Consider the following 26463-nt stretch of genomic DNA (forward strand, 5'->3'; position numbering starts at 1 on the left):
GGACTGCACACTTAATTTCCTCCATGCTCACTGAACGTTTCTTTCAAGTTATATTAGGAAATAAAATGTCCCGACAACGAAAACTTAATAATGGTCTTCCACAAGGGTCAGTATTGGCACCCTTACTTTATAACCTATACACGACTTGCCTGCTACCATCTCACGCAAGTTCTGTTATGCTGATGACACTGTAATTGCCATTTGACACAAAAACATGAGTCAGGCTGAAGACGTACTTACAAAAGATCTGAAAACTATGGGTGAATATTATAAAAAATGGAGGCTCCAGCTCAATCCAGACAAAACAGAAGTATTAAGCTTTCACCTTAATAATTACATGATAGATGTCACTTTACATATCTTCTTTGAAGGATGTTTACTACAACACAACAACAAGTTTCCAAAGTACTTGGGCGTTGCCCTGGACTGCACGCTGTCTTACAAGCAACACCTAGCAAACGTTTCTGCTAAGTTAAGAACCCGTAACAACATAATACAAAAACTAATAGGCATGACATGGGGAGCAGCAGCCGATAATCTGCGGATTACTGCTCTTGGTCTAGTTTTCTCTGTTGCCGAATATTGCTCACTAGTGTGGCTAAATAGCACACGTTAAACTTGTTGATAGCCAACTAAATAATACAATGAGACTGATTTCTGGCACAATTAAATCAACGCCCACACACTGGCTTCCATATCTTAGCAACATTATTCCACTGAATCTACACAGGACTAAGGCTCTCTTACAGGAGTATAAGAAAATCTTGGAGAATACAGCCCTACCAATACATTTAGATCTCCCAGACTTAAGTGTACGACGATTGAGATCAAGACATCCACCACTACAATTAGCCCAACTACTACTACATTCTAACTTTGACTTGAATCAAAAGTGGCAAGAACAGTGGGAGAGCCTTACAGATGATATCACAAAATTTACTCTCAATGAATTACAAGAAAGTTTTGATGCTTGCTCACACCTCCCATGAAAATCCTGGACTCAGCTTAATAGAATACGAACTGGTCATGGTGTATGTGCGGACATGCTTTTTAAATGGGGTAAACGACCATCCCCGCATTGTGATTGTGGAGCTCAGAGACAAACTGTGAACCATATTGTGACTCAGTGTTATCTCAGAGCATATTCAGGAGACAAATTGGACTTTTTAAGTGCTACACCCGAAGCTATGAACTATCTGACCAATATGGATGTAACCGTTTAATTTTATTGGTTTTTAAAATGACTTTTGACTTTTAATTTTATATTATTAAAGTGACAGTGTATTGTACTGCATGTTTTGATATTCATGCCATATGAATAAATAAATAAATAAAAGTAGCACTCCTCCTCCTCTCCTATCTTTTCTGTCATTCCTAAAAATAGTATATCCATTACACTTGATCCTACTTACCATATCTGATTCTGATAGCCAGGTTTCATTAATGCCAACAATCTTAGGCCACATTGCATTCAATAAAGCAACAAATTCAACCCCTTTGTTTCTAATGCTCCTGGCATTTGTATATAGACATAATAAATTACGACCTAGCCTATTCTTATAATTAGATATGCAATGTATTTGGGCTTGTTCTAGAATTTTCTCTTTTCCCTCCCCAGACATACTTAAAAGGTCCGAAGCCAAAGCATAATTTTCCACTCCTACGTCACATACATAACCATGTTCAAAGGCATTTATATCTTACTTTTACACACATTTTTCCCATTCCTCCCTTGATGATCTAGTTTCTCTGACTCTCTGCATTAAGTCTCATACCAAGAAGTAATTTCTCCAGGCTTCTAATACCAAATGAATTCAAGTGCAGGCCATCATTCTTATACAAATCTTTTCTGCCATCAAACACACCCCCACATGTCTAAAAACTTACATCAATATCTTCTACATAGCCTGCACGTGAAATCATTTGTTATCATCACCTTCCTTCTTAACTCAGTACTATCATATCTAGGTAGTAATCCTACAATTTTTACTCTTTCACATTTCTTTTTCGCTTCTTCCAACAGACCTTTCATATCTTCTCTCATACTATGTTTGTAACCACTTAAATTATTAGTACCTACCAGCACTACCATTTCTTTTACATTTCTTTTTTGGTTTTCAATTACATTTGTCATATTTTTAATTTTCGCTCCCAGGAAACTAGAAGTGGTGACTCCCTCGGCAAGCGCAAATTTTAAAATTGAGTCACCATACCATGTTACCTGTCTTTTCTTAGATATTAACTGATTTACCTTGTTGTTATTAATATTTTGATTACCAAGTTCAGTATTTTCCTGCATTAGCCGTGAGGTCAGCATGACACAAATGAAACCAGAATTTGTTGGACCAGACAACCACATTTTTCCACTTCTCAAGTGTCTAGTGTTCCTATGCCTATTTCTATAGACTGCTAATTGTTTATAACCTGACAGGAATAGAATTCACTAACGACATATAATGCCAAATTCTCTGTGACTTGATCCAATGCATGCATACTCCTTTAGAGGTAACTGTTGTATTGCATGGTCACTGGTGTTTGCAACCGCAGCAACTTAGGCTACTATAACACCAGATATTATGTTGATAATATGTATTATACTGTCATAGTATGCCAAATGTGGCCCATCTGTTAGACAGCATGTTCCTTACAACTCTTTGTAAACTTTTGTATATTATATAAAACTATATTAATAAGTTGTTTCAAGCCAAATGTCTGCTATGAGCTGAATCTTTTTCTGGTTGAATGACCACATTCAGTACTATAGATACTGTAGTGCATGAACAATCAAGAAGACCATCACTTTCTGCAATACAATAGATGTGCACTGATATACCTGGAGCTAAAGTGCTAAATGCAATTACCTAGGTTCTGCTGTTATCATCTGCTGTTTTACTATGCATGTGGATCTGCGTTATTATTATTTGCTGTTAACTATTATCATGGTGAATGCACACATGTTCTATTCCTTGATATTATTATTATACTGGTATCTCCATGGAATCAGAAGATTCATCACAGGAGATCCATTATTCACACAATAGCTATCATACCTTTACTTAACTCATTCACTGACAAAGCACTCACAACCCTCTAAGCAAAAAATCTAGTCCCAACACCCTTGCTAACCACTCTCTCATAATTTCCATGGGTGATCTCTCATTCTTTCCCTTCCTGCCATGTACTGAAAAAAGTCTCTCAGTGTCAATCACATAAAATCCCTTTAACCACCTTACCGGCCATTATGGATCAAATATGCATCCTCATATGCTTCGTATCCATCATATATTTCAATGTAATATCAATGGTATTACAATTTTAATATGCACTTCGCATCCATGGAAACTTGGACGTATATATACGTCCTGGCTGGTAGCATGGTTAATAACATATATGCTTCTAGATCTAGTCACCTGAATTTCCCCATAGAAACCAGGTGACCAGATCTGTAAGCAGTAATAAAAATGTAACTTTATTAAATAAAGGGAAACAATAACTTCTTTATTCCTGATCTTGTTTCTTCAACCACCACATAATCTGTCCACAATCATCACCTACCTCCAACCCCTGGCCTCGTCAGTTTCCTGCAGCCCAGCTCATCAATATAGTATACAGTTTGTGATCTCTTCTTGTCCAAGTAAATCTCTTTAAATTTGGCCAGCCATATTAAACTGGCAGCTATTTATTTATTTTTTACCCTTGCTGCTAGTCTATTTAAGTCGTCCTACAGGGTGATCCCTTTATTTATTATCATCCTTCCCAGTTGTGAATCATCAGCAAACAACTGAATATTTCTTGTCAAACCAGTTCCAATATCACTGATGTACAAATAAAAAAAAAATCACTTTATTATAGTAAGTAAATTACTATAATATAAGGCAAGATCCCTGCTCTTCACAAAACCAGGCTGCCCCTCAAAGTATCATATTCCTATCTACCCAGTCCCAAATTCTGTCACTTACCAATTTCTCCAATACCTTGACCACCACTCCTAAGATGAGATGCGGATTGGCCTGTAATTTGCTGCTTCCATCCTGGCACCACTTTTATGCCATAGGACTATTTTTCCTTTTTTCCATTCCACTGGTCCCATCCTAGTACCAAGGCTTAAATTAAACAGTTCAGTCAAAAGAGCTGATAATTCCCTTGCATATCTTCATAAAACACAGGCTGATAAGTCATCTAATCCCATGGACTGTGTTTGCATTGAGATTCTGCAATATTCTAAGCACTTGCATTTCTTCAGCCTCTGTTCTCCCATCAGTTATCACACCCAACATTATCGCACAGATGGTACACCTTTCTAAAATAATCACTGAGTAATTAGACTATTTGGTTTGCTTCTGTTACCTCCCCATTATCAGAACTTCTTAAAGTCATCCTTCCATAGTCATTCCTCCTTTTACTTTCTACATAACAAAAGAGCTATTTAGGATTTCTTTTGGCCTCATCAGCAAGCTTTCCTCTCATAATCAGCTTTGGCATTCCTTACACAGGTTACCCTTCTTGCCTGTACCTTGTACTGCTCATGGGCATGCTGATTACCTTTATATATTCCCTCCACAAATTTTATCTTTGTATGCAACTCCTGCTTAAAGAAGCTATTCATCCATCTAATTCCTACCTGATTTATCCTTCTGACTTAGTATACAGTCCAATACTGCTTTCTTGAAACACCATTAGAGAACCTTCCACGCACTACAAACAACTTCTCCAACCAAATTCTTATGCTGTAGATGATGCCTCAGCTTGTCATAATCATCTGCTTTGTAATTCCATATATATCCTTTCTTAACAAAATTCTACATGTCTAGCAATCTTCCAGGTCAAGACTACATGACCACTTTCTCTGAGCAGAGGTAGCATAGCTACATTGGTTGCGAATAAGTTCCCTGATACCATGATCAGATACGGCACTCTCAAACTTTATGTCCCCTCTATTACATGCTGTTTCAGGTAAATCTCTCAGCAGCTGTATAAATTCAAATTCCTTTCCTCCCTGTGACCATTCCTCCTCCCAATCTATGTCCCCATAGTTGAAATTCCCCATAATAATTACTTGCCCTGCACTCATTGTGCTAATTTGCCAATGCATGTCATCTACATTTCCCCCTTAAGTTCAACTGACCAATGCCAAAAATTCCTCACCCTTATTCCAAATACTTCTGGCATTAGTATATATAAAGTGCAACTTTATACAACTTCCTTTACACCTTGTGTTGCTTAGTCCAAAACATTACATACTGAATAATGAAGATATTCGCACAGAAACTAGCCATTCTGTGTGTGTGAGAGAGATCAAACACCTTCTAGAAGATGTAAATAACAGAACTAGCGATTGGGGGGGGGGGGTAGACCCTTAGAACAATGCACATTTATCCAACTGTGTTTCAATTATATGGATGTGCACATTTGATTTAATTGGGACATTTAGAGAAGAAATCAAACTCAATTCAAGCAATGAAAATGTCAGAAATCACAAACCTGATTCAAGATGAGTCCGCTAGAGGGCTACAGAGTGTGTAGAGTTTGCAGAGAGCTCCCGAAAAGATAAGCATTTTGAGTGAAAATTGGCAATATTGATTTAAGGTATTGTTTGTTTTTGGTAGCTTGGTGTGTCTGTGTGATTTTTGGTGATTTCTGCTTTATTTAAACTAGTATTTTAAAGATACGATTGATAGTGTAGCACATGGCACCAATGCGATGAAAGAAAATGGCATTCAAAACTTCGCCGTCTCTGTTCAAAAACTTTAATGTAAGGGAATTCATGCAGTGTAACATGTGCGGGATGTATGCTTTCCCGAAAGAGGCTGGAGTTTGGATAGATAATGATAGTGGTGGGAGAGTGTGCCGAAAGTGTAAGGAAAGTGAGGAATTGAAGTATGTGTCAGGTTGTGAGATTGTTGTTGTAGAAGGAAGCCAGAATGTGAGAGAAAATAGTGGTTTGATAGGAAATTCTGATGTTGTACAAGATAGCAATGAGAGTGGTGATGAAAGAGAGAGTGAAAGTAATTATACAGAGAGAGAAAATGGTTTGAATGATGAAAAAAAAAAAAAAAATGAGGAATTAATTGTACTGAGTGAGATCGTATGGTTACGCAGAGTAATACATATGGCGAAGCGGCAGTTGGAGCAACTGCAAAACTATTTCCCGAGCACCTCGGCTAATGGAAATAAGCAAGTGTATGAAAGGAAATATAAACGTATGATTGGGTGTTTCAGAAATGAAGGAAAGAGTGTTGCATGGTGACTCATTAGTAAGAGGTGTGATAGATGAGAGCGTGACTAAATCGTACTTACCGAGTGCAAAAATTAAGGATGTAAGCAAGAGCATTAGAGCACAAAAGCAGAGGGTGAAAGAAATGATAGTCATGGTGGCGGGAACGAATGATTTGAAAGGAGATAAATTTGATATGAGAGAGGACTTGATGGAATTATTAGAGGTAGTGAAAGAAAAGGGTGACAGAGTTAGGATAGTGAGTCTGTTGCCACGGTATGACAGAGAAGAGTTTAGAAGGAGGGTCATAATCGCAAATTCAAATTCTTCATAATTCGCAAAGTCATTATGCACAGGCTATGCAAACGGTGTAGTGTGGAGTGAGTTTGATGGGAGAAAGGATTTGTACAAAATGGATGGCCTACATTTGAATGGATTTGGTGTGCAAAGACTGGAAAAAGTGTTGCTGAATGAAGTGAAAGTGGATATGCAAAATCAGGGAAACTAGAACTATGAAGAGGGGGGGAGTGAATATGCAGACATCAGTGATAAGAATGTATATAATGTGCCCGAGCCAGTATGAAGGACAGGAAATCAGAATGGAATAGTTAGCATAATGCATCAAGATAGGGGTGGGACAAATGGACCTCTGCATTTCATGTATACTAATGCTAGGAGTATTAGGAACAAGAAGGAAGAATTTTTGGCCTTGGTCGGCTCTTCCTGGCCACAGGTTATTGGCATTAGTGAAACATGGCTTACAGAAGATGATATAGTTAGTAGGATAGAATGTGTAGGGTATAGTGTGTTCAGGAGGGACAGAGAGAGAGAGAGAATAAAATGGGGGGAGGAGTGTTATTGATGACAGGAACTGCAGTCAAGGAGAATAGAAGTTGTATTGCAGGATAGTGAAAAGAGCTCATTTGAGGCTATTTGGTGTGAGATTGAGACTAGCAGAACTAAATATACAGTTGGGTGCTGCTATAGACCAGGTGATGGAATAGATGGTGGAGATAGTATGCATAAATAAATTGATGAAATGAGTGGAAGGAGGGTAATTATTATCTGGGATTTCAACTATGGTAACACAATTAGCCACCTCCCAGGTGGTTAATTGTGTGAAATTTTTGATTAAGACAGGGTACATGTGGAATTACTGTGCTGGCAAGTATGACAAGCTTAGGAGATTGCTTGGTTCAGTGCCATGGCATGTAAAACTGCGAGAGCTGGATGTTGATAGTGCATGGGAAGTGGTCAAGGAGCATTTGCAGGAGGTTATGGCTGACTGTATACCTAGAGTCTGAATAGTAAATCAAGTAGAGGTTAAATGGATGAATAACACCATTAAACTTGAGTTGCAAAAAAAAAAAAAAAAAAAAAGAAACAACTGTGGAGGGAATTTAAGGAGAAAGGTGACCTGCAGGCACACGAACGGTATAAAGCGCAGGCCAGAAGGGTAACGAGTGTGGTAAGAAAAGCAAAAGTGGATTATGAAAGGAAATTAGCCATGCAAGCTAAAGAGAATCCCAAACAGTTCTTTCAACATGCTGCAAGTAAAAGAAAAACTGTACATAGCAGAATGATTTTAAGGAATGCCGATGGTAGGGAGGTCACTGGATCAGTCGATATAGTGGACTGAGTGAGCACTTTACAAGAGTATATCATCCAGGTGGTACATTGAAAGAAGAAGGAACCATTAGTTTATACGGGAATTGTGGTGAATGAAGTGGAGGTGAATAGTCTGTTACAGAACCTTAATGTGAATACATCTGTGGGATTGGATGGTATACCAGCACAGGTCTTATGTGAAGCGGCTAAAGAATTATCAGTGCCCTTGACCATATTGTTTAATCTGAGTCTTGGGTCTGGTTTAGTCACGAAGGTGTGGAAAGAGGGGAAAATAGTTCCACTGCATAAAGGAGGATCCAAGACTACTGTTGCAAATTACTGAGTGATCAGCATATCAGGAGTCGTTGTCAAGGGAAAAATACAGGAATGGATTGATGAAAATGAGATACTGTACAGGGGACAGCATGGCTTTGTGAAGGGTAGATCATGCCTCAGTAACTTGCTCAAGTTTTATAACACAGTGATGGCTGAACTGGATAAGGGTAATGGGTTTACAGTAATTCTACTGGTCCTTGCTAAGGCCTTTGACAGGATACCACATGGAATTCTAATCAGTAAACTGCAGCATATGGGGATGGATATAGGGCTGTGAGATGGATAGGAGGGTGATTGATGGAAAGATATCAGAGAGTGGTTTATTCAGGAGTAGAGTCCAAAAGACAGCCTATGACTAGTGGTGTGCCGCAGAGTTCTGTTCTTGGACCACTACTGTTCAATTTGTTCATTAACGATATAGGGCAGGATCTGAGAGGAACGGTTCATTTGTTCGCTGATGATGCAAAGTTGGGTAGGACAATAGTGAATGCAGAAGATATCAAAATTTTGCAGGATGATTTGGATAGATTGGAGGTCTGGGCTAAGGAGAATGGATGTCAATTTAATGTGTCAAAATGTAAGGTTATGCATTTTGGGATGAAAAAATTAGCAGCAGTATATCACATTGGTAGAACTGTACTCCAGGAGATTGATGAGGCCAGGGACTTGGGAGTGATGGTGGATAGGGAGTTGAAGTTTACGGGGCACATTGCAAAAGTGGCTAAATTAGCTCATCAAATCACTTGGATGCTGAAGAATACTTTGACGAGCAGAGAGAAGCAACTTATAGAGCCTTGATAAGACCAAATCTGGGCACAGTAAGATTACTGTGCCCAGATTTGGTCACCTAGGTTTCTTCTTGATAGGGTGGAGGTTGAGAGGATCCAGAGGTCAGTGACCAAGATGATAGCAGGTCTATGGAATGAACCTTATGAGAAGAGGTTGAAGATTTCTGGGTCGCAAAAATTGGTTGATAGGTGGAAAAGGGGAGATATGATTGAGGCATTCAAATTGCTGAAGGGTTTCTATAGGATTAATTCAGAGGATATTTTTGAGAACAGGACTGGTGGTGGGAGGGCCAGGAGACATCCATGAAAGCTGGGCAAGAGTGTGGTTAGTAAGGGTGTTAGAGCTAGGTTTTTTAATTTTGGAGCGGTGAATGAGTGGAATAAGCTGCCAGAGTCTGTTGTGGATGCTATGACAGTGAATGAGTTCAAGGCAAAGTATGATAGATATTGTGTGAATGTTGAATAGTTGTGATGGACATGATGTTAGGGCCTCCCTCAACGAGTCTAAGGACTCCTTGGAGTCACCCGTTCAGGCAGTCTATCCTTCACGGTCTGCAGCAAACCGACACACACACTGGCCAATACATACATGCTAATTCATACCACCACCCATCACAAAAATATAGTCATTAACACCCTAAAAAAAACAGAGCTATAACAATTTGCTCAAACCAGCAAGCTCTGAAACAGGAACTAAAAATCATCAGCGACGCATTTATAAATAATTGCTATAACAAAAATACTATTAACAAAATACTTCATAAAACATCATCAAAAAAGAATCTAGATTACAGTACAACCATAGCCATCCCATACATTAAAGGGTTATCAGAAAAAATCAAAAGAATCCTACACCATTATAACCTCAATGCCACCTTTAAACCACACAAAAACTTGGTATGAAAGAAAATTTAAGGAAGCCTGCAAAATTCTGATAAACCACCCAAATATCAACAATCATGGTGGCATGAAAATTCCAAGAATCTGGATGGCACACATCCAGCCTACCTAATATTTAGTATCCAGCATACTTCAGGACTCTAGGCAACCCTCAGCTAGTATGACAAACCATTCCATACCAATTGGTTGGAATTTATATGTATAATCATGGTGTTAATATATATAGACTTGTTGTTGCTCCCATTGGAATTTTTACTACCAATAGATAATATTAATAATAGGACTCTAGCATTGATGTAGTAAGTTTTTTTTTTTCACCAGAGGTCAGGCCAATAATTGTTGTAATGGTTGGTCAGTTACTTTAACAAACCAGGTAGATTGTAGTGCAGCTTGTTTCTGTGTATATAGTGTATATGCTCCAGAAGATGACCTTGATATAAAGGTCAAAAACGTCAAATGTGATTTTGGTTTATATTAAACTAAAGTTTTTACTCAAACACAGTAGTTGTCTCCATAATTTTCCAAAATGTATTCGGATCACCGAGTAAGTCTAAAAGAAAGGATTTTCAGAAGAGAGTGCCAAAGAATTAACATCGGAGAGGAATATTTTTGCTTCTAATTCAGAAATAAAATTTGGTATGTTTCTATATTAAAAAGAAATAATAATAAAACTGGAAAAATTGAAGAAAAACTATTTATATAGCAACTATTACGATGTGAATGCATCATAACTGTCTTTATGCATTTAGAATATTACTTAATATTTTTGATTCATTCACGTATGTATTTTTTATATTATCTCTGAATGTATGGTTCATGTTACTCCTTTTGTAATCTTTGATATATATATATATATATATATATATATATATATATATATATTTTTTTTTTTTTTAATTTATGTGAAAAATTCATCATAACTTATTAATAATGGAATCACATTAATTTAAACATATTTATTTGTAAAATTTTTGGCTATGCTTCATAGCCATTCTCAGTACAATTATAGATAAACAAAAAAAAAAAGAGAACAATTCAATTGAAAGTGCATGATATGTGCACTATCACTACAGGTAATATCTTCATCTGCATTCATAGAAATAGAAAATAAATTGTAACAAAATAATTGGTTAATAAATTATTTTTAAATATAAACAATAAATGAATTACAAATTAAGGAATACAGGAAAGGTGAGTGTTAGTCAACATGACTTCCGCGAAATTGAGAAAATTTTAGGCAATCGATTTTGTTCAGGTTTGGGTTCTGATGTGTCCTTCACATCTTTCTTTGAACAGTCTTTCCAGTAGAAAATAACCCTTGTGTAACACTTTGAACTTGTTCCACTGAATCCTGTTTTATAGATAACGTGTGGGTTGACTAAACTGGATTTGTTGAGTTCTTTAAGTGAAATGTATTCCTGATGTTCTTCAAGATGAATTTGTGCAGAACAACCAGTCTGTTCATAATAGCATTAGCCACAAGAACAGGATATTCTGTAAACTCCAGGATAAGAAAGAGTAGGATTTTTAACTTTAGGAGAGACAAGGAAGGTATGAAGTTTGTGAACTGAACAGAAAGAGACATGTAAATCAATCTGTCAAAGTAGTCTTGCTATTTTTTCCTTAAAAGTCCTTTAACATATGGAATACAAATTCTAGTAATTTCTTCTTGAGGTGGGATAAGACAATGGCAATAAAAAAATAAAAATAATTTGACTTTCAGGTGGGAAGGCTTGCGATAACAAATGAAGAGAATCAATGAACAGCATTTTTAAATAAAAGTTCAATGTCAAAACTGATAATTGAGAAGTCAGCTGATTGAAGAAATAAGTTTCTTACTTTAGTCAGGTTGTCAAATCGCATAAAAGTTGTCTTATGAGATTTTCACTCATCTTGTCTCATCTTCCTTTTATCCTCTTTTACCTTGTAGTGTCGAGGGTTTATTATTCATCGGACCTCAAATCGTTCACAGGATAAGGTGGTCAGCCCTACGCCCCGGTGTATCCTATGTCCGTAGTGTTGAGTTCTCAAAGCCGGTTTGCTTGCTTTGTGTGATGAAAAACTCCAGGACAAACCGGGGAAAAAACCCTACTGTCCACGCCCAAGACCGGCTAACTTGGCTATGACTGAGGAAGATCCTTCAGCTCCTCACGTCTCTGACAGGAATCAAACCTAGGACACTCCTTCCTCAGGCATATGGTTGCGAAGTGCACAGCCACTAGTCTAACCGTGTGGACTCAGATTTTCACTTAATTGAGAAATCAGGGAAATTTAACAAGGATATTTAAGTTTTGTAGATCTGAAAATTGCACAGATATGATGCCAAGAATATGATAAGATGTCAAGCTGTTAGAAATGAAGGAAATACAGGGGGAAAAAAAATAAAGTTTGATATAAAATCTGGTGTGAAACTAAGTAAGAAGCTAAACTGTGATATTTAAGCACAATATTAGGCATTATACAAGACAGTGTTCAAATCAATTCAGTATCTGAGAGCTGGATTAGAAATAAAGCAGTTGATCAAAGACCAGAAATCACAGACAAGAGTTACTGAGAAATCTTTGAGGAGTAAACAGATGGCATCAATGACATAATCATATTAAAAATTAAAATATTGGGAAGGAGCTTGACATTTAACATTCACACTTTATGTGAACAGATTTAATCTCACATAGTAGTCACATAATAGAATGGGAAAACAAAGATAAAAAGAAAGGCAAGGAAATAATTAAAAATAATCATGAGTATGTTGATTTTTTTGACCAAAAACGAATGTAACAGAAATAACTAACAGTGGGTTTATAGGTCATAATAGTTATTTAATTAGACCTACCAGTTTTGCCACTGCTAGTGACTTCGTCTGAGTTAGGAAGAACAAACAAATATACAATAAGTGATAAATATGAACCATGACATAACTGTGACATGATCATATCAAAAATTAAAATATTGGGAAGGAGCTTGACACTTAACATTGCAAATGTGTGAGCAGATTTAATCTCACATAGTACAGTCACTTAACAGAATGGGAAAAGAAAGATAGAATGAAAGGAAATAATTAAAATTAATCATGAGTATGTTGCTTTTTTTTTTTTTTTTTTAACAAAAACAAATGTAAAAGAAATAACTAACACTGGGTTTATTATAATAAATTTAGTTTCATCCTTTATCCAAGTGTGTGCAAACAAAGTTTGCGCCTGAAAGTATCTTCAGGACTGGGTAGTGGTACAACACCAGGCAACTCCATGCAAAGGTGGAGCAAGCTACCAACACTCCCATAATGCAAAACACATCTCCTTGCAGATATGTATAATGTTATGCATTAAGGGAAGAGTCACTACCCAGACTAGTTTCGACCTTTATTGAGGTCTCTTCAGTGGGAGCCAGGCCCAAGTGGAGATGCCAAGCAAAAGCATTAGCAAGGTCATCTCCTCCTATAGGAGCTGCCAAACGGTGTGCCACCTTTTTATTAAATTACTCTGGATTTAGAGAAAGATGCTGAAAGTTTATTTATCACTTGGTCAGACTATAATAAATTTAGTTTAATCCTTTATCCAAGTGTGTGCAAACAAAGTCTGACCAAGTGAAAAATAAACTTTCAACATCTTTCAACATTTTTAGATGACCTTGCTAATGCTTTTGCCTGGTATCTCCACTTGGGCCTGGCTCCCACTGAAGAGACCTCAATAAAAGTCAAAACTAGTCTGGGTAGTGGCCCTTCCCTTAATGCATAACATTACACATATCTGCAAGGAGATGTGTTTTGCATTATGGGAGATACTGAGATAGGAGTGTTGGTAGCTTTCTCCACCTTTGCAAGGAGTTGCCCGGTGTTGTACCACTTTACCCCAGTCCTGAAGATACTTTCAGGTGCAAACTTTGTTTGCACACACTTGGATAAAGGATTAAACTAAATTTATTATAGTCTGACCAAGTGAAAAATAAACTTTCAACTGGGTTTATTAGGTCATAATAGTTATTTAATTAAACCTACTAGTTTCACTAGTAGGTTTTTTTCTTCCTAACCCACCATGTGGGTTAGGAAGAACAAACAAATATACAATAAGTGATAAATATGAACAATTACATTATTATTATTATTCCTGACACCTCCATACATATTATTATTATTCCTGACACTTACATAGCTAAAAACCGAATAGCTTTTTAGAATCATTACACAAAAATAAAATTAAAAACAGAAACACGTGGAGCATGGAAGCTGGCACAGGTCAGTCATTGTTCAACAGGTGTTCTCGATAGTTTTCAATAAAATTAAAGTCCAATGTGTTGAAAGATGTAATAAAGACTTCCAAATGTCACATAAATCATTCCTTGGTTTCTGTTGAAAGTGCCTTGTGAGTGGATTGCCATCGTAGCCTTTAATGTTGTGGGCACTGAAGTTATCTTTTATGTAAGGCATGGGGCTCTTGTCCCATTCAATATTGTGCTAAGTGTGGGAGAAATGAAATGCCAGGCGTGAGCTGTCTTCTTTGTTGTTATTAACATCTAATACGCTCTTTTGCCTTTATATTTATAAACTTCTAGATGTTTGTCCTATGTAAGTATGGCCAAAAGAACATGGAATACTGTAAACTTCAGGACATTGCAGTGGCCATGCTACAGGTGCACCTTAGCCAATCCATCTGCCTGGAAAATGAGTGTCGAGGTATAACCTTGTGTTTGTCAGGTAATGAGGAGGTACTCCATCTTCCTGGAAATGCAATCATCTATTGTGGTATTCATCGTCTAATTGTGGTATTAGATATTCTTTTAGCATGTCCAATACACACCACCAGTAATGGTAGACTCCAAAAAAAAGAAAGATCCATACACTTTCCTCTTGCTTATGGTGCAAAAACCGGTAGCCTTTGGGAGTGCTGCGAACATGTTCTACAATGGAGCGTAGATTTTCGCTTCCCCAAATTCTGCAGTTGTGAGTCTTGCCCACTTACATGAAAAATGCACTTGTCACTGAAAATGATCATGTCCAAAAAGTCCTCATTTTGTTCTATCCTACTGATCATTCCTGTACAGAAATCCTGGAGTATCTTCTTATCGTCTTTCTTCAAGTGATGGACAAGGGTAAATTTTTAGAGCCTTAAATGTAGATGCTGTCATAAAACACACCACACAGTCACATGTGGAATTCCAAGTTAATGAGAAGCACATCTGGTTGACTTTTCAGGGCTTCTCTGGAAACTTCTTGAACTTCTTCAACAACAGCATTGGCAGCATGCAGCCTTGGATGACGCACAGAACAACCTGTTTCCACAAAATTCTTGTGCCACGTGTAGATCGTGAGCCTACTAGGAGGTTCTCTGCCATACTGCATGTGGAAATTCCTCTGAACCTGTGTTGCAGACTTCGTTTCTCAAACCAAAACATATAACATGCCCTCTCTGCACCATCAAAAGTCCCCATTTTCAAACGATGTGATGTATCATGGCATATAGTGTTGTCATTTGGTAATAAATTTATGTGACCAAAAATTGATGCGTTTCACTACATTATGACACTCAGTCAGCTTTTGTACATCTTCTGAGTTATTTCTCTGTTCTTCTTCAAAGTTGTATACACCCTTTTGAAACACCCTGTACATCAGAATGGGTAAAAGGCATGACTTAAATGTTTTGAGTGTGGGATGATTATTGGTTCTAGATGCACTGGTGCCACTATCTCATAAACATCTCTCTCTGGACTAATCATGCAAAACAGTCTTTGGAATGTACCAGAGTGATGTAATAACCAGACAACTTCAAGCCATTGGCAGTCCTGTGAACAGAAATAGCTCACTGATGCTCACTCAAGATAGAAAAATGACAAGGATTGAAAATGTGACAGGAGAGCCACAACCAGTCAAATCGCAGATCAGTACAACAGTAGTGGTCAGAACATCATCTCAGAGTGCCCAGTTCAGTGCATGCTGTCACAGATAAGTACAGGAGCGGAGCACATGATCATCCCGGGTCACAATGCTATCAGCTAATAACAGGCAGATGCAACTTCACTTGGCACATTATCATCAACAAATGGTCTGACAAATCCCGACACATGGAAGAACCAGAATATTGCAACAACAACAACATGAGATCATGCACCCTTCCTAACAGGTAGCAACAGATAAGACTGGTGGTGGAGTGCAATCATGTGGGGAATGTTTTCTTTTGCACACATTCATTCGGTCATTCATCAGTGCTTTAACAGGCACTTAAGCCTACAAGCCTTCCAAGTATCCTTGGATTTCCTAACTATAATATAAGGATAAGGTGGAATATTCTTGTCTGTAAATTGTGTGTTCTACTAGTCAGTTTGCCTGTTCTAAGGGATAATAAACCCGAGTTTTCAGGAGAAACACCTTCTACCTCCACGTGGGACAACTAACTCACCCTCAGTCGAAAGAGACCAGATAAATGCTCTCCATGTCACTGACAGGAATCGAACGCAGGTCTTTCTGACCAAAGGGCTTTGTCTATACTGACCGAGTTATGAAGGCTCCTCTTGGCACACATTAGATCCCTTGATACCAACTGAATGCCTGAATGCCACAGGCTATCTTAACATCATCGCTGATCATATTTAGCCATCATCAAATGGATACTTCCAGACATTGTCTCATTCCACAAAACGTGTAGCATGTTGAAGTGGTTTGAGAAACATGGCTGCAAGTTTACTTCGGTGGCCAGCTCAGTCTCTAGACCTCAACTCTATAAAGCACCTGTGGAAAGAGGTACAACAAGCCGTTTGCAGCAGCTATGTGCCACCATCCAATCTGAAACAACTGGATGATGCCATGTGATAGAATAGACAAACATCCGAGAGGAACATTTTAGACAGTTGCATTAATGCCACAGAGAATACAAGCAGTTCTTATGGCAAAAGGTGTTCCCACCTGTTATTAAATGCTGTTCCTAATAAAGTGGCTGCTCAGTGTATCTGTATCTACACACACATGTAGCTACATGCACATATATATGAGTGTATCTACACACACACACGCATGCATATTTAAGTGTATCTACACACACATGCATGCATATATATATGAATCTACACACATACATATCTGAATCTACACATGAGTGCACACACACACACACATGCACTCACGTGTATCCATGCATACATGTATATATGTGCATTTACACACACACACACATTTTTTATGTAGTTCCTACCCCCTATAGGTTTACATAGTTTACATATGTACTATGGGTGGGCACACACCTATGTATACAGATATGCATTTATACATGTGTATATGTGCACATAGACTAATATAAAATGGATATCTATACATAGATACACACACACACACAACATGCACTTTTACACACAGTGCAAGTCATAGTGATGTGAGCAATCTGAAACATTTATTGAATAAAAAAAAAATTTATGACAAAAATATGAAAAAAAATCTATTTAGAATAGCAATTCAAACAGTTTTAATGCCATGCTTATGAAAGTTTGGTGTATGTGTGTGCACACACCACATGTTTGCCTACACGTTGAAATACTGTATTTACTTCCAAACAGATAACATTTCGTGCTTCATGATTGCAAGAGCCCTATGTATGTAGTTCTTCAGGTTATCCACATTTTGTAGCAATGGGCATGTAAAATCAAAGGGAGGTGATGTTAATTTATATCAAGACAACCACACATTCACAAAGTTTGTCACAGCATGACTGACATGAGATGTTGCTCTATCTTGTCAGAAGACAGTACTAGGCATAATATGGACTGCTGTGTCATTCTGTGTAATGGTCAAATCAAAGTACACAAATACATACACACGCGCACGCACACACGTATATATTGACAGAGAGAGAGAGAGAGAGAATTCATAAAATGGCTAACTACATCTATTTGTTTCTTTGGAAATGGAATGTTAATTACCCAATGACGTCGTTCCATTTCCGAACTTTTAACAGCATTTTCAGCATTCTTTTCAGCTTCTCTCATTTTACTAATAGACCGAGCCCTTTCTTTAACTATTTCTTCTCTGGCTTGAGCTTCTTTTATCTACATTCAAAACATATAAAAAAAAAATCTTTCCTAAACAGAGAGAAATGTCAATTCATTTATCAAAGGGTCAGGGATAAAATGAAATCTGTGAATGAAATGAAATCATCATCCAATTTGGCATCTAGAATGATTACTATTTATACAGAGAATTTACTTTCTGCACTGTACAATCCCCCCCCCCCACTTTTAAAAAGAAATCTAGGAAAAAATATCTTTTATACCAGATTTTATGATAATGATCTTTAATCCAGGACTACTTCAAAGAAATTTATCACAATATATATATACTAAAAGCAGCAGCAAAAACATCAAGACAGATCACAAGATGTAGTGATTTAATAAAATACATAATGAATTAGACATTCAATTTCCAGAACATCTGACTGGTTCTTCTCTGATCTTGTGCATAATACCACAAGCAAGACAATCCAAATTGCTGTCTTTTGCTGGCTGTTCAAAAGCTGATAATTGTATATATCTGCTTATAAATATGCTTTCTTCTTTTTTTATTTATTTAATTTTTTGTTATTTATTATTATTATTTTTTGGAGAAGGGAGGGATGAGGACACTAATAAAGATATTTTCAGTTAAAAAATGAAATTAAGATTAATTTTCAGGGAGACATAAACATCACCAAGGAAAATTTTACTTTTTAACAACCAAAACACAGTGCATCTCTAAATTCATCAGGTTAGTTAAAAAGACAGAAATTCAAATAGCAATTAAATGAAGTCCATCTTCTATTTTAACTTAAGCCTTAATGTAACCATGATCTTTCAGCCACTGGGAAATTTTATACTCACCCAAAATATAATTGAATAAGTTGAGAAATTCATTCCAAAAATAAAAATACATTTCAGCATATAAATAGCAAAATTAAAAAATTCCTAGATATGACAAATATTCACTCTGAATAATATGGTATTGCACAAAAAAAAAAAAAAAAAACTGAACTTCAACACCCCCCTTCAGCATCCAGTATAAGATATGTCATTCGACTACATGCACATTAATAGAAGAAGAGCACGTGTAGAGTCTACACCATTACATTTAGCTACAGCAATGGTGTTGATGTAAGAAAAAGATGTTTATTGTTAAGCATTATTTTCATTCATACGGAGTTTGGAGAGCAAATGGTCCAAGTCTACGACATGTTTGTGAGCAGTTTACTCAACATTACTGTAAAAATGTCCCAAGCAATAGTGTCATTATTGCCATAATTGAGAAGTCCCGACATACTGGGAGTGTTCCGCCGCAATGCAAAGTGCATTCAGGGAAACCACAAACTGGTAACACAAATGAGAATCATGGGTGTGTGTGTGTGTGCTGGAGCAAGTGTTACAATCTCCAAAACACAATCAATGCCGAACAGTGGTAAAACTTAGGATACAGAGGCAGTCACTACAAAGGAGTTGGGTGCATTTTCGTATGTCATTCAGGTGGATCAGTGTTTAACAGCAACAGATTATGCTGCACAGCAGGAATACTGTGCACACGTGCTGGCCAATATCATGAAGATCCATCCTTTCTCCATAATACGTGGTTCTCGGATGAAGTGCACTTCCATCTAAGCAGTCATGTAAACAGACAAACCTACAGGTTTCCCTAGATCTGAATTTGTCCAAAAGAACCCCCCTCTTCACAGCGAGAAATTCACTGCATGGTGTTCAGTTTCTGGCGATGGCATAATTGAGCCCTACTTTATTGAAGAGATTGGTGTAACCATGACCTTGAATAGCAAATGCTACATTGAGAATGTGTTGGTTCTGTTCATCCATGATGTGCACAGAATGTCTCGTGCAAAAAACATTCCATTTTGTGTGCAGATTTATTCCAAGAGGACAGAGCAACCTGTCACACATCACATGGTTCTAGAGCCTATTTATCAGAACACTTCCTTTGAGACTATTTCAAGATTCAGAGAATTCCCATACCCTTCATATTCTCCTGATCTCACATCACTTGATGCCTTCATTTTGGGGTATGTTGAAGGAATGGGTATTCCAACATGGCCAGATTTCAAACCTTGACGAACTAAGTGATAAAATTACATGATATATCCAGCAAATGTCCCAACCCTTGTTCTCCAAGATGACAGAGAGCCTTTGCATACACTACATATTTGTACTACAAGCCTTGTACTACAAGTTGTAAATGGCAGTACTTTACGTACTGCCATTTACAACTTTATTTAGTACTTTTTTTTTTTTTTTTTTTTTTGCACCATACTGTATAATACTATTTGATTCACAGTGGAGTACAGTTACTAAATGTATTGATATGTATTAAATAAAAATACTTTTAAGTGTAGCAATAAAAATTGACAGCTTTTCTTTGCAGAATGTACAGCTACCACAGTGATCTCTCAATTAGCATGGGGGAATCAATTTGCTGGTTCATTTAACTAGAGGTATGATAACTGTACTGTTATATAGCTCTGTTCCAGGAGTCAGACGACATGCTCATTCACAACAAATGACAGTTTGATTGTCTAAGAATTGGATAATTGAGAAGTCACTGCTGTTATTATTTTCATAATAATAACAGCAGTTTCTGAAAAAAATTAGGTCAGTGACCAATGCAATCAATGTCAGAATCGTTAAAAATGAAGATGCTAGAAGAGAACTTGACATCATTAGCATTCAAGAATGTGTCAGAAGAACTAATCTGTGGTGGTATGGCCACTTAAATAGAATAGGTGAGGAGAAGTTAGCAAAACAGGTGCTTGATGCCAAGATGGCAGGAAAATGACCACAGGAAGAAAAAGGTCTAGGCAGATTGATTCAGTCAGAAGTGCCATAGAAGCACAAAATGTTAGATATGATATAGAGGAAAATTGTTGATAGGAGATTTATATTTATATATAGGAGATTGTATTTTTTTTTTGGGGGGGGGGGGAGGCAGGGAGGCTGTTCCCAAGAACAAAATTAGGTAAAATGAAAGAGGAAACAGAGAAGTTGGTTTGGCAAGTTTTAAGCTGGGCTGTAAATGGGTGTTTGTTAGCAATATCTCTTGTTCTTATGATGATTTTGGAGGAAAGTAAAGGAATGATAGTGACCAATTCAGCAGTGCACTGTCTGCAAAAGTATCTATAGAATAGGCAACAGGTAGAAACTGAATATCTACAAGAGAGGAATTGAGGTAAATCTAGGGATCATTAATTAACCAGATTGCTCTCTTCTGGATAGCATTGAGCAATCTTAGAGAAGATTTTGGTACACTATACCAAATGTGTGAGTAAAATATTCCATGGGTGGGTGGGTGGATTGATTTAGGATTTGTATAGTTAGCAGCTGTAAAGGTGTGAAGTAGTGTCTTGAGAGGAAAAAAAAGTACACAGAGTATTTTGGCATGAATGGTTGGAGGTGATTGTGTTTGGATATCTGGGTAAGGCAGTTACTGAAAGTTAGGGGAAGGAATGCGAGATCTTTCTTGAGCGAGAGAGATAAGATAGATTGATTTTTTTTCCGGTGGCGCTGGTCTACAAGATTGTCCACGTAGACTTTAATGCCACCTTCCCACTGAAATATAACTAGGACATTGATTATAGTGGATCTTGAAGGTACTAACAACTGGGCACAAGGTTCGTCAAAAGAAAAGGTGGAATGAAGAAGTGTACTGTCATTTGCAAAGCTATGGATGGGATTTGAAATTTGTGGGAGCAGGTCATTCATTTAGAGGAAGGGAATGAGTGAATAAATGAAAGTACAGAAGTATCTCTTCTCACCTGTCTATTCCTCAAACTTTGAAGATTAATCAATCGATCAATCCCTCAATCTGTCCTGATATGCACATTAATATAGGCCAATTATCATCTTGGTCACCCAGATCTGAATCTTTTCGACTGACTCTCCATAGATAAAAAAAATTATCTAAAATAGGAGAATAACTTTATTTTTCTTAAAAGATAATGTTCTCTTCAGCAGTTCAGTTATCCAGTGACTTAAGCAGCTTAGCAACATAGCCTCTCCACTTTAATTCACTATACCCCCCCCCCCCTCATTCTGCAAATCTCTAGATTTATCGATACTGCAGCAAATTCCCATTAATATGATACTATGGCTGCAATGTCCTTCATCCATAACGCATAACCTTGCATTTAAAAAATTATACTGGCATACATTAACATATGCCGACAGAATTAGTCTGCACATGTTAGTCTGCAGGGATTCTGTATCAGTTATATCCCTCATTACTTACCCCAACTTAGCATCATCAGCAAAACAAATGGATATCTTCCTATCCATCTTCAATATTGTTAAGAAGTTAACAGAACGCTGTACAAAGCTGCTGGTTGCCTTCCTTCTCTGAGACTCAGCATCTCTATACACCACATCTTTTAGTCAGCCAAATCAATGTTATAAGTTTATTTTGCATACCCATCCCTTTCTATAACAACCTTTTGCTTTGGCAAGATTCAGAAGTGTCATGGTATATCCCTTCCTCTTACCCTAATATACAAGGATGGAGCTAGGATTCTGAAAGGGCCAATGGGGAAAAAAATAACTTGCTTTGCTAAGGCTAACAGGCGCAACATATGTCATTCCATCATCTCTTTCTCTCACACACACACACACAAATGACACCATATTAACATTATCTAACTTAGATGACAAAGAAAATTCACTTTACCACAAACAACTCACTAAATGCCTTCTCTGGTCTTTCTTTTGACAGAATAATCAGTCTGGATACCACATCTCTTGGTCTAATGGTATTCCTCCAATGATATACTAAAAACTTATGCTCAGAATTAATCTTGCACCATAGCATGGAAGCAAGAATTTATCCAGCTTGTTCCTAAAAAAAGAGATAAAAGTCGACCATCAAAAACTGTCCCGCTGCACTCACCTAAATCCTCTAGGAAAATGATGGAAGCAAGGTGGTCATTAACAGGTAACCTCCACACTACCTGGAGGCCCACCAATTAATTATTAATCATCAATAGGAATTCTGCCACTCATGTTCCATAGTAAATTACCTGAGACAAATTTACTGCCTCTGGATACAAGCCAATAGAAAGGTTTAGAAACTTATGTGGTCACTCTTAACATTTCCATGGATCAAGTCTGGAATAGAGGCCTTCCTACCAAGCTACCATCTTATGTTCTACTTTCAAAAAAAAAAAAAAAAAAGTCATCAATTTCCTCTCTAGTTGTTTACTGCATGTCATAATGAGGTTTCATCAGGTTTCCCAGCCCATGCAGCAATGCAAAGGGAATGTTAAAGGGAAATCTATTATAAAGGGAATGCTTCAGCTATTCCCTTTATAACAGAACACGGCATTAATATGGTAGAGGAAACAAGAGATCTTGGGGTGGTTATGGATAGAGATTTGAAGTCCTGAGGACATATTGCAAAGGTTGTGAAGACATCTCAGAGAATTGCTGCAGTGTTGAGGAGGGCATTGACTGCAAGAGATAAAAGTGTGGTGGTCCCACAGTACTATATAAAGCTTTGATCAGACCACATCTGGAATAATTTCTGCACTCATATCTGGTCACCAAGATTTGAAGGGGATGAAGCAACCTTCGAGAGGGTGCAAAGACAGATAACAAAAATGATATTAGGATTATACAATGTCGATTATGAAGACAGCTTGAGGGCATGCAGACAGTAGTGAAAATTTGGTGGAGAGAAGACAAAGGGGGGGGGATATGATCGAGATATTTGAGCTATTGAAGGGTTATTATTGTAATAACATTGAGATTTTTCATATGGTAGAATGAGAGCAAGGACAAGGGGCTATTCCCTGGAAGTTGCAAAAGGGAGTCATGAGCAAGAGGGTAAGAAGTAAGTCTTCTGCATGGAGAATGGTAGGAGCATGGAATGCACTGCGTGAAAGGATGGTGGCGAGTTTAAGGAGTGATAGGATAGACTTTGTGTTGACTTCCCACAATGAGTCTTGTGACTCCGTAAATGTCAGGAAATAATGATAATAATGATTAGTCCCTAGTAGAACTTTAGACTTCTATTCTGACATCTTCCACTTATTGTTTTGCGTGTGTTTTGTATAACTTTATATTATATCCAAATAGTTGTCTCTGACAGAGATAAAATATCAGAACTATTAAGCTTGTATTTAGTTATTTCTCTGTGCTGTATTCATTCTATTAAATCTGATTATGAGGATAAGGCATACTCACCCTTGAGCTGCATCATGCTTATAATGCATTGTGCTTGTTTGAATGTATCAAGCACAATCCATTATAAGTATGATTACTTCCTTCTGCTATGTGGCTGCATTTGCATGGATATTTTTGCAATTTTAAATTGGCTAAAAGATTTACAAACTATCTTTTTTTTTCTTTAAGATTAACTCTATACAGCATCATCATCATCATAATTTCCTCCTACTATCATGGATGTAGGTCAATTTATTATAACCTGTTCAAGTTTAATGCATTTGCATTAGGTTTTCCTGCTCTTCTTTTACTGTATTTTATTAAACTGAATATTGAACATAGAACATTCAATTTAGATGGGCTACCCATTTTTTATTAATATTTGCTTATGTAGTAATTTATTGGACTTGATATCCAGAGGATTTAAAATTTCTTCATTTGTTCCATGATCCCACATTGAATATGCAACTTTTTTTTTCTCTGAGGGATTTCATTTCTGCAATTTGAATTTGCTCTTCATCTTTCTTTTTATAGAATTCAATTTACCCTACAGGTACCAAGTCTAAGAATAGTCTTCCTTTTCTAGATCTTATGCAAAAACAATAAGATGGCAATTTTCTCTTTTCTATATATACAAATTAATTCAATATAGGGAGATACATTGATGCTATATGTCATTGCCGTCCTTTCTAAAGTTGGGTATAATTAAAACCTATTTCGTATCTTATGTTCTTCTCGTTGAGAGGCTTATACGCTGGTTAAACATGATAACTAATATTTAAGGAATTGACAGCGTATACTAGAAATATAGATTAAATAAACTTTAATATATACTTTCCGATATTTCGGCGAACGTCACGTTGCCATCTTCTTGGGAACTTACTACAAAGACACGTGCACACAAGTACTAATAACAGCAAATGAGACTGAAGCTAGTAAGCTAGCGTTTCCTAAAGTCCTGATGGTGCCCCCTGGCGGGCTATATTGGTAGTTCTTGGCCTTTGGGCTGAAGTTCTTCTGATAAAAGTTTCCCAAATTTGGTCACTGAACTAAATCACATCCGTGACACTTTCTCAGCCAACGGCTACCCCCTCCAAAAAATCCAAAAAATACTTAACCCAGTTATCCACAACCCACCACCCCCCTCCCCTTCACAAAAAAGATTACTCTAAATCTATCACTATTCCCTACATCAGAGGCACCTCGGAAAAAATCAATAAAATCCAAAAAAAACATGACTTGACCACTTGTTACAGACCACATAGAAAACTGGCATCCCTTATCCGCTCCACCAAAGACCAACCACTTCCCCTAGACCTACCTGGTGTATACCAGGTCCCTTGCAGCTGTAAACTGTCCTACTTTGGCCAAACAGGCAGGACAGCAAATATCAGAATCTCAGAACACAAGGATTACATCCGATTTTACCAGTACAGCCACTCTGGGCTTGCAGACCACGCTCTGGATACTCGCCACAGAATAAGATGGAAGAAAGCCACAGTAATACACCGCAGCAAGTTCAAGTATGAAAGACTATTCATGGAATCAGCCTCGGCCCTTAGGAACATGTCAAACCTCAACAAATTTGGATGCATGAAACTGCCCCAAATTTGAGAAACTTTTATCAGAAGAACTTCAGCCCAAAGGCCAATAACTACCAATATAGCCCGCCAGGGGGCACCATCAGGACTTTAGGAAATGCTAGCTTACTAGCTTCAGTCTCATTTGCTGTTATTAGTACTTGTGTGCACGTGTCTTTGTAGTAAGTTCCCAAGAAGATGGCAACGTGACGTTCGCCGAAATATCGGAAAGTATATATTAAAGTTTATTTAATCTATATTTCTAGTATACGCTGTCAATTCCTTAAATATTAGTTATCATTATTATTGTATCTTATGTTCTGTGGATGTCCTATTAAAACAAGAATTAAGTTCATTAAATCTTTCTTTCTTTCAATTTATTATAACAGTAATCTCACAGAGAATATATTAATTGAGTCTTCTTGAAGACATCCATAGGGCTTCATCATTCCATAAATATTTAAAGCATTAAGATAGCTAAACTTCTACATCCTATGCTTAATAGTCACCTTTCCTCAACACAAACAAATTCCTTCTTATATTCTTTAAAAGGCATGTTTTATCAATTATTCCATGTAGAAGTTTACTAAACACTTTGTTCTTGATGGAGTGATAACTGTGCAAAATCCATTAGAATAAGAACACATTCACAGTAAGGAAGTATAATTAAAGGTAAAAAATTAGATATAAATATTTCAGTGTAAATTTCTTAAACTATCATCAGATTGTGGGGAAATGAATAACTGAAAATTCAAAAACAGCAATGCAAGCACATGGAGTGGTATTTTTTCTGTGTAGTCAAGAGAGTGACGGATTAAAAACTACTGCACTATTAGAATCCCCCCCCCCCACACACACACAGTCATTTCTTGACTTATAATGG

General features: G+C 37.1%; 1 protein-coding gene across 4 annotated transcripts in view; it reads right to left on the reverse strand.

The window, feature by feature from the left end:
* The window catches only part of Abp1 (Actin binding protein 1), a 282412-nt gene that overhangs the window by 82689 nt on the left and 173260 nt on the right, over nt 1-26463 (reverse strand). For 3 of the 4 annotated variants that reach the window (XM_090391757.1, XM_090391756.1, XM_090391758.1), the window contains one exon: nt 17746-17871. The exons of the other annotated variant lie outside the window; for it this stretch is intronic. In XM_090391757.1, coding sequence (XP_090247883.1) covers nt 17746-17871 — 126 coding nt within the window. The remainder of the gene's footprint in view (nt 1-17745; nt 17872-26463) is intronic. 4 annotated transcript variants of the gene reach the window in all.

Source organism: Typopeltis vanoorti, chromosome 4 (genome assembly GCF_054136105.1).
Source record: "Typopeltis vanoorti isolate ZY-2024b chromosome 4, IOZ_Tvanoo_1.0, whole genome shotgun sequence".
NCBI classification, from domain to species: Eukaryota; Metazoa; Arthropoda; class Arachnida; order Uropygi; family Thelyphonidae; genus Typopeltis; species Typopeltis vanoorti.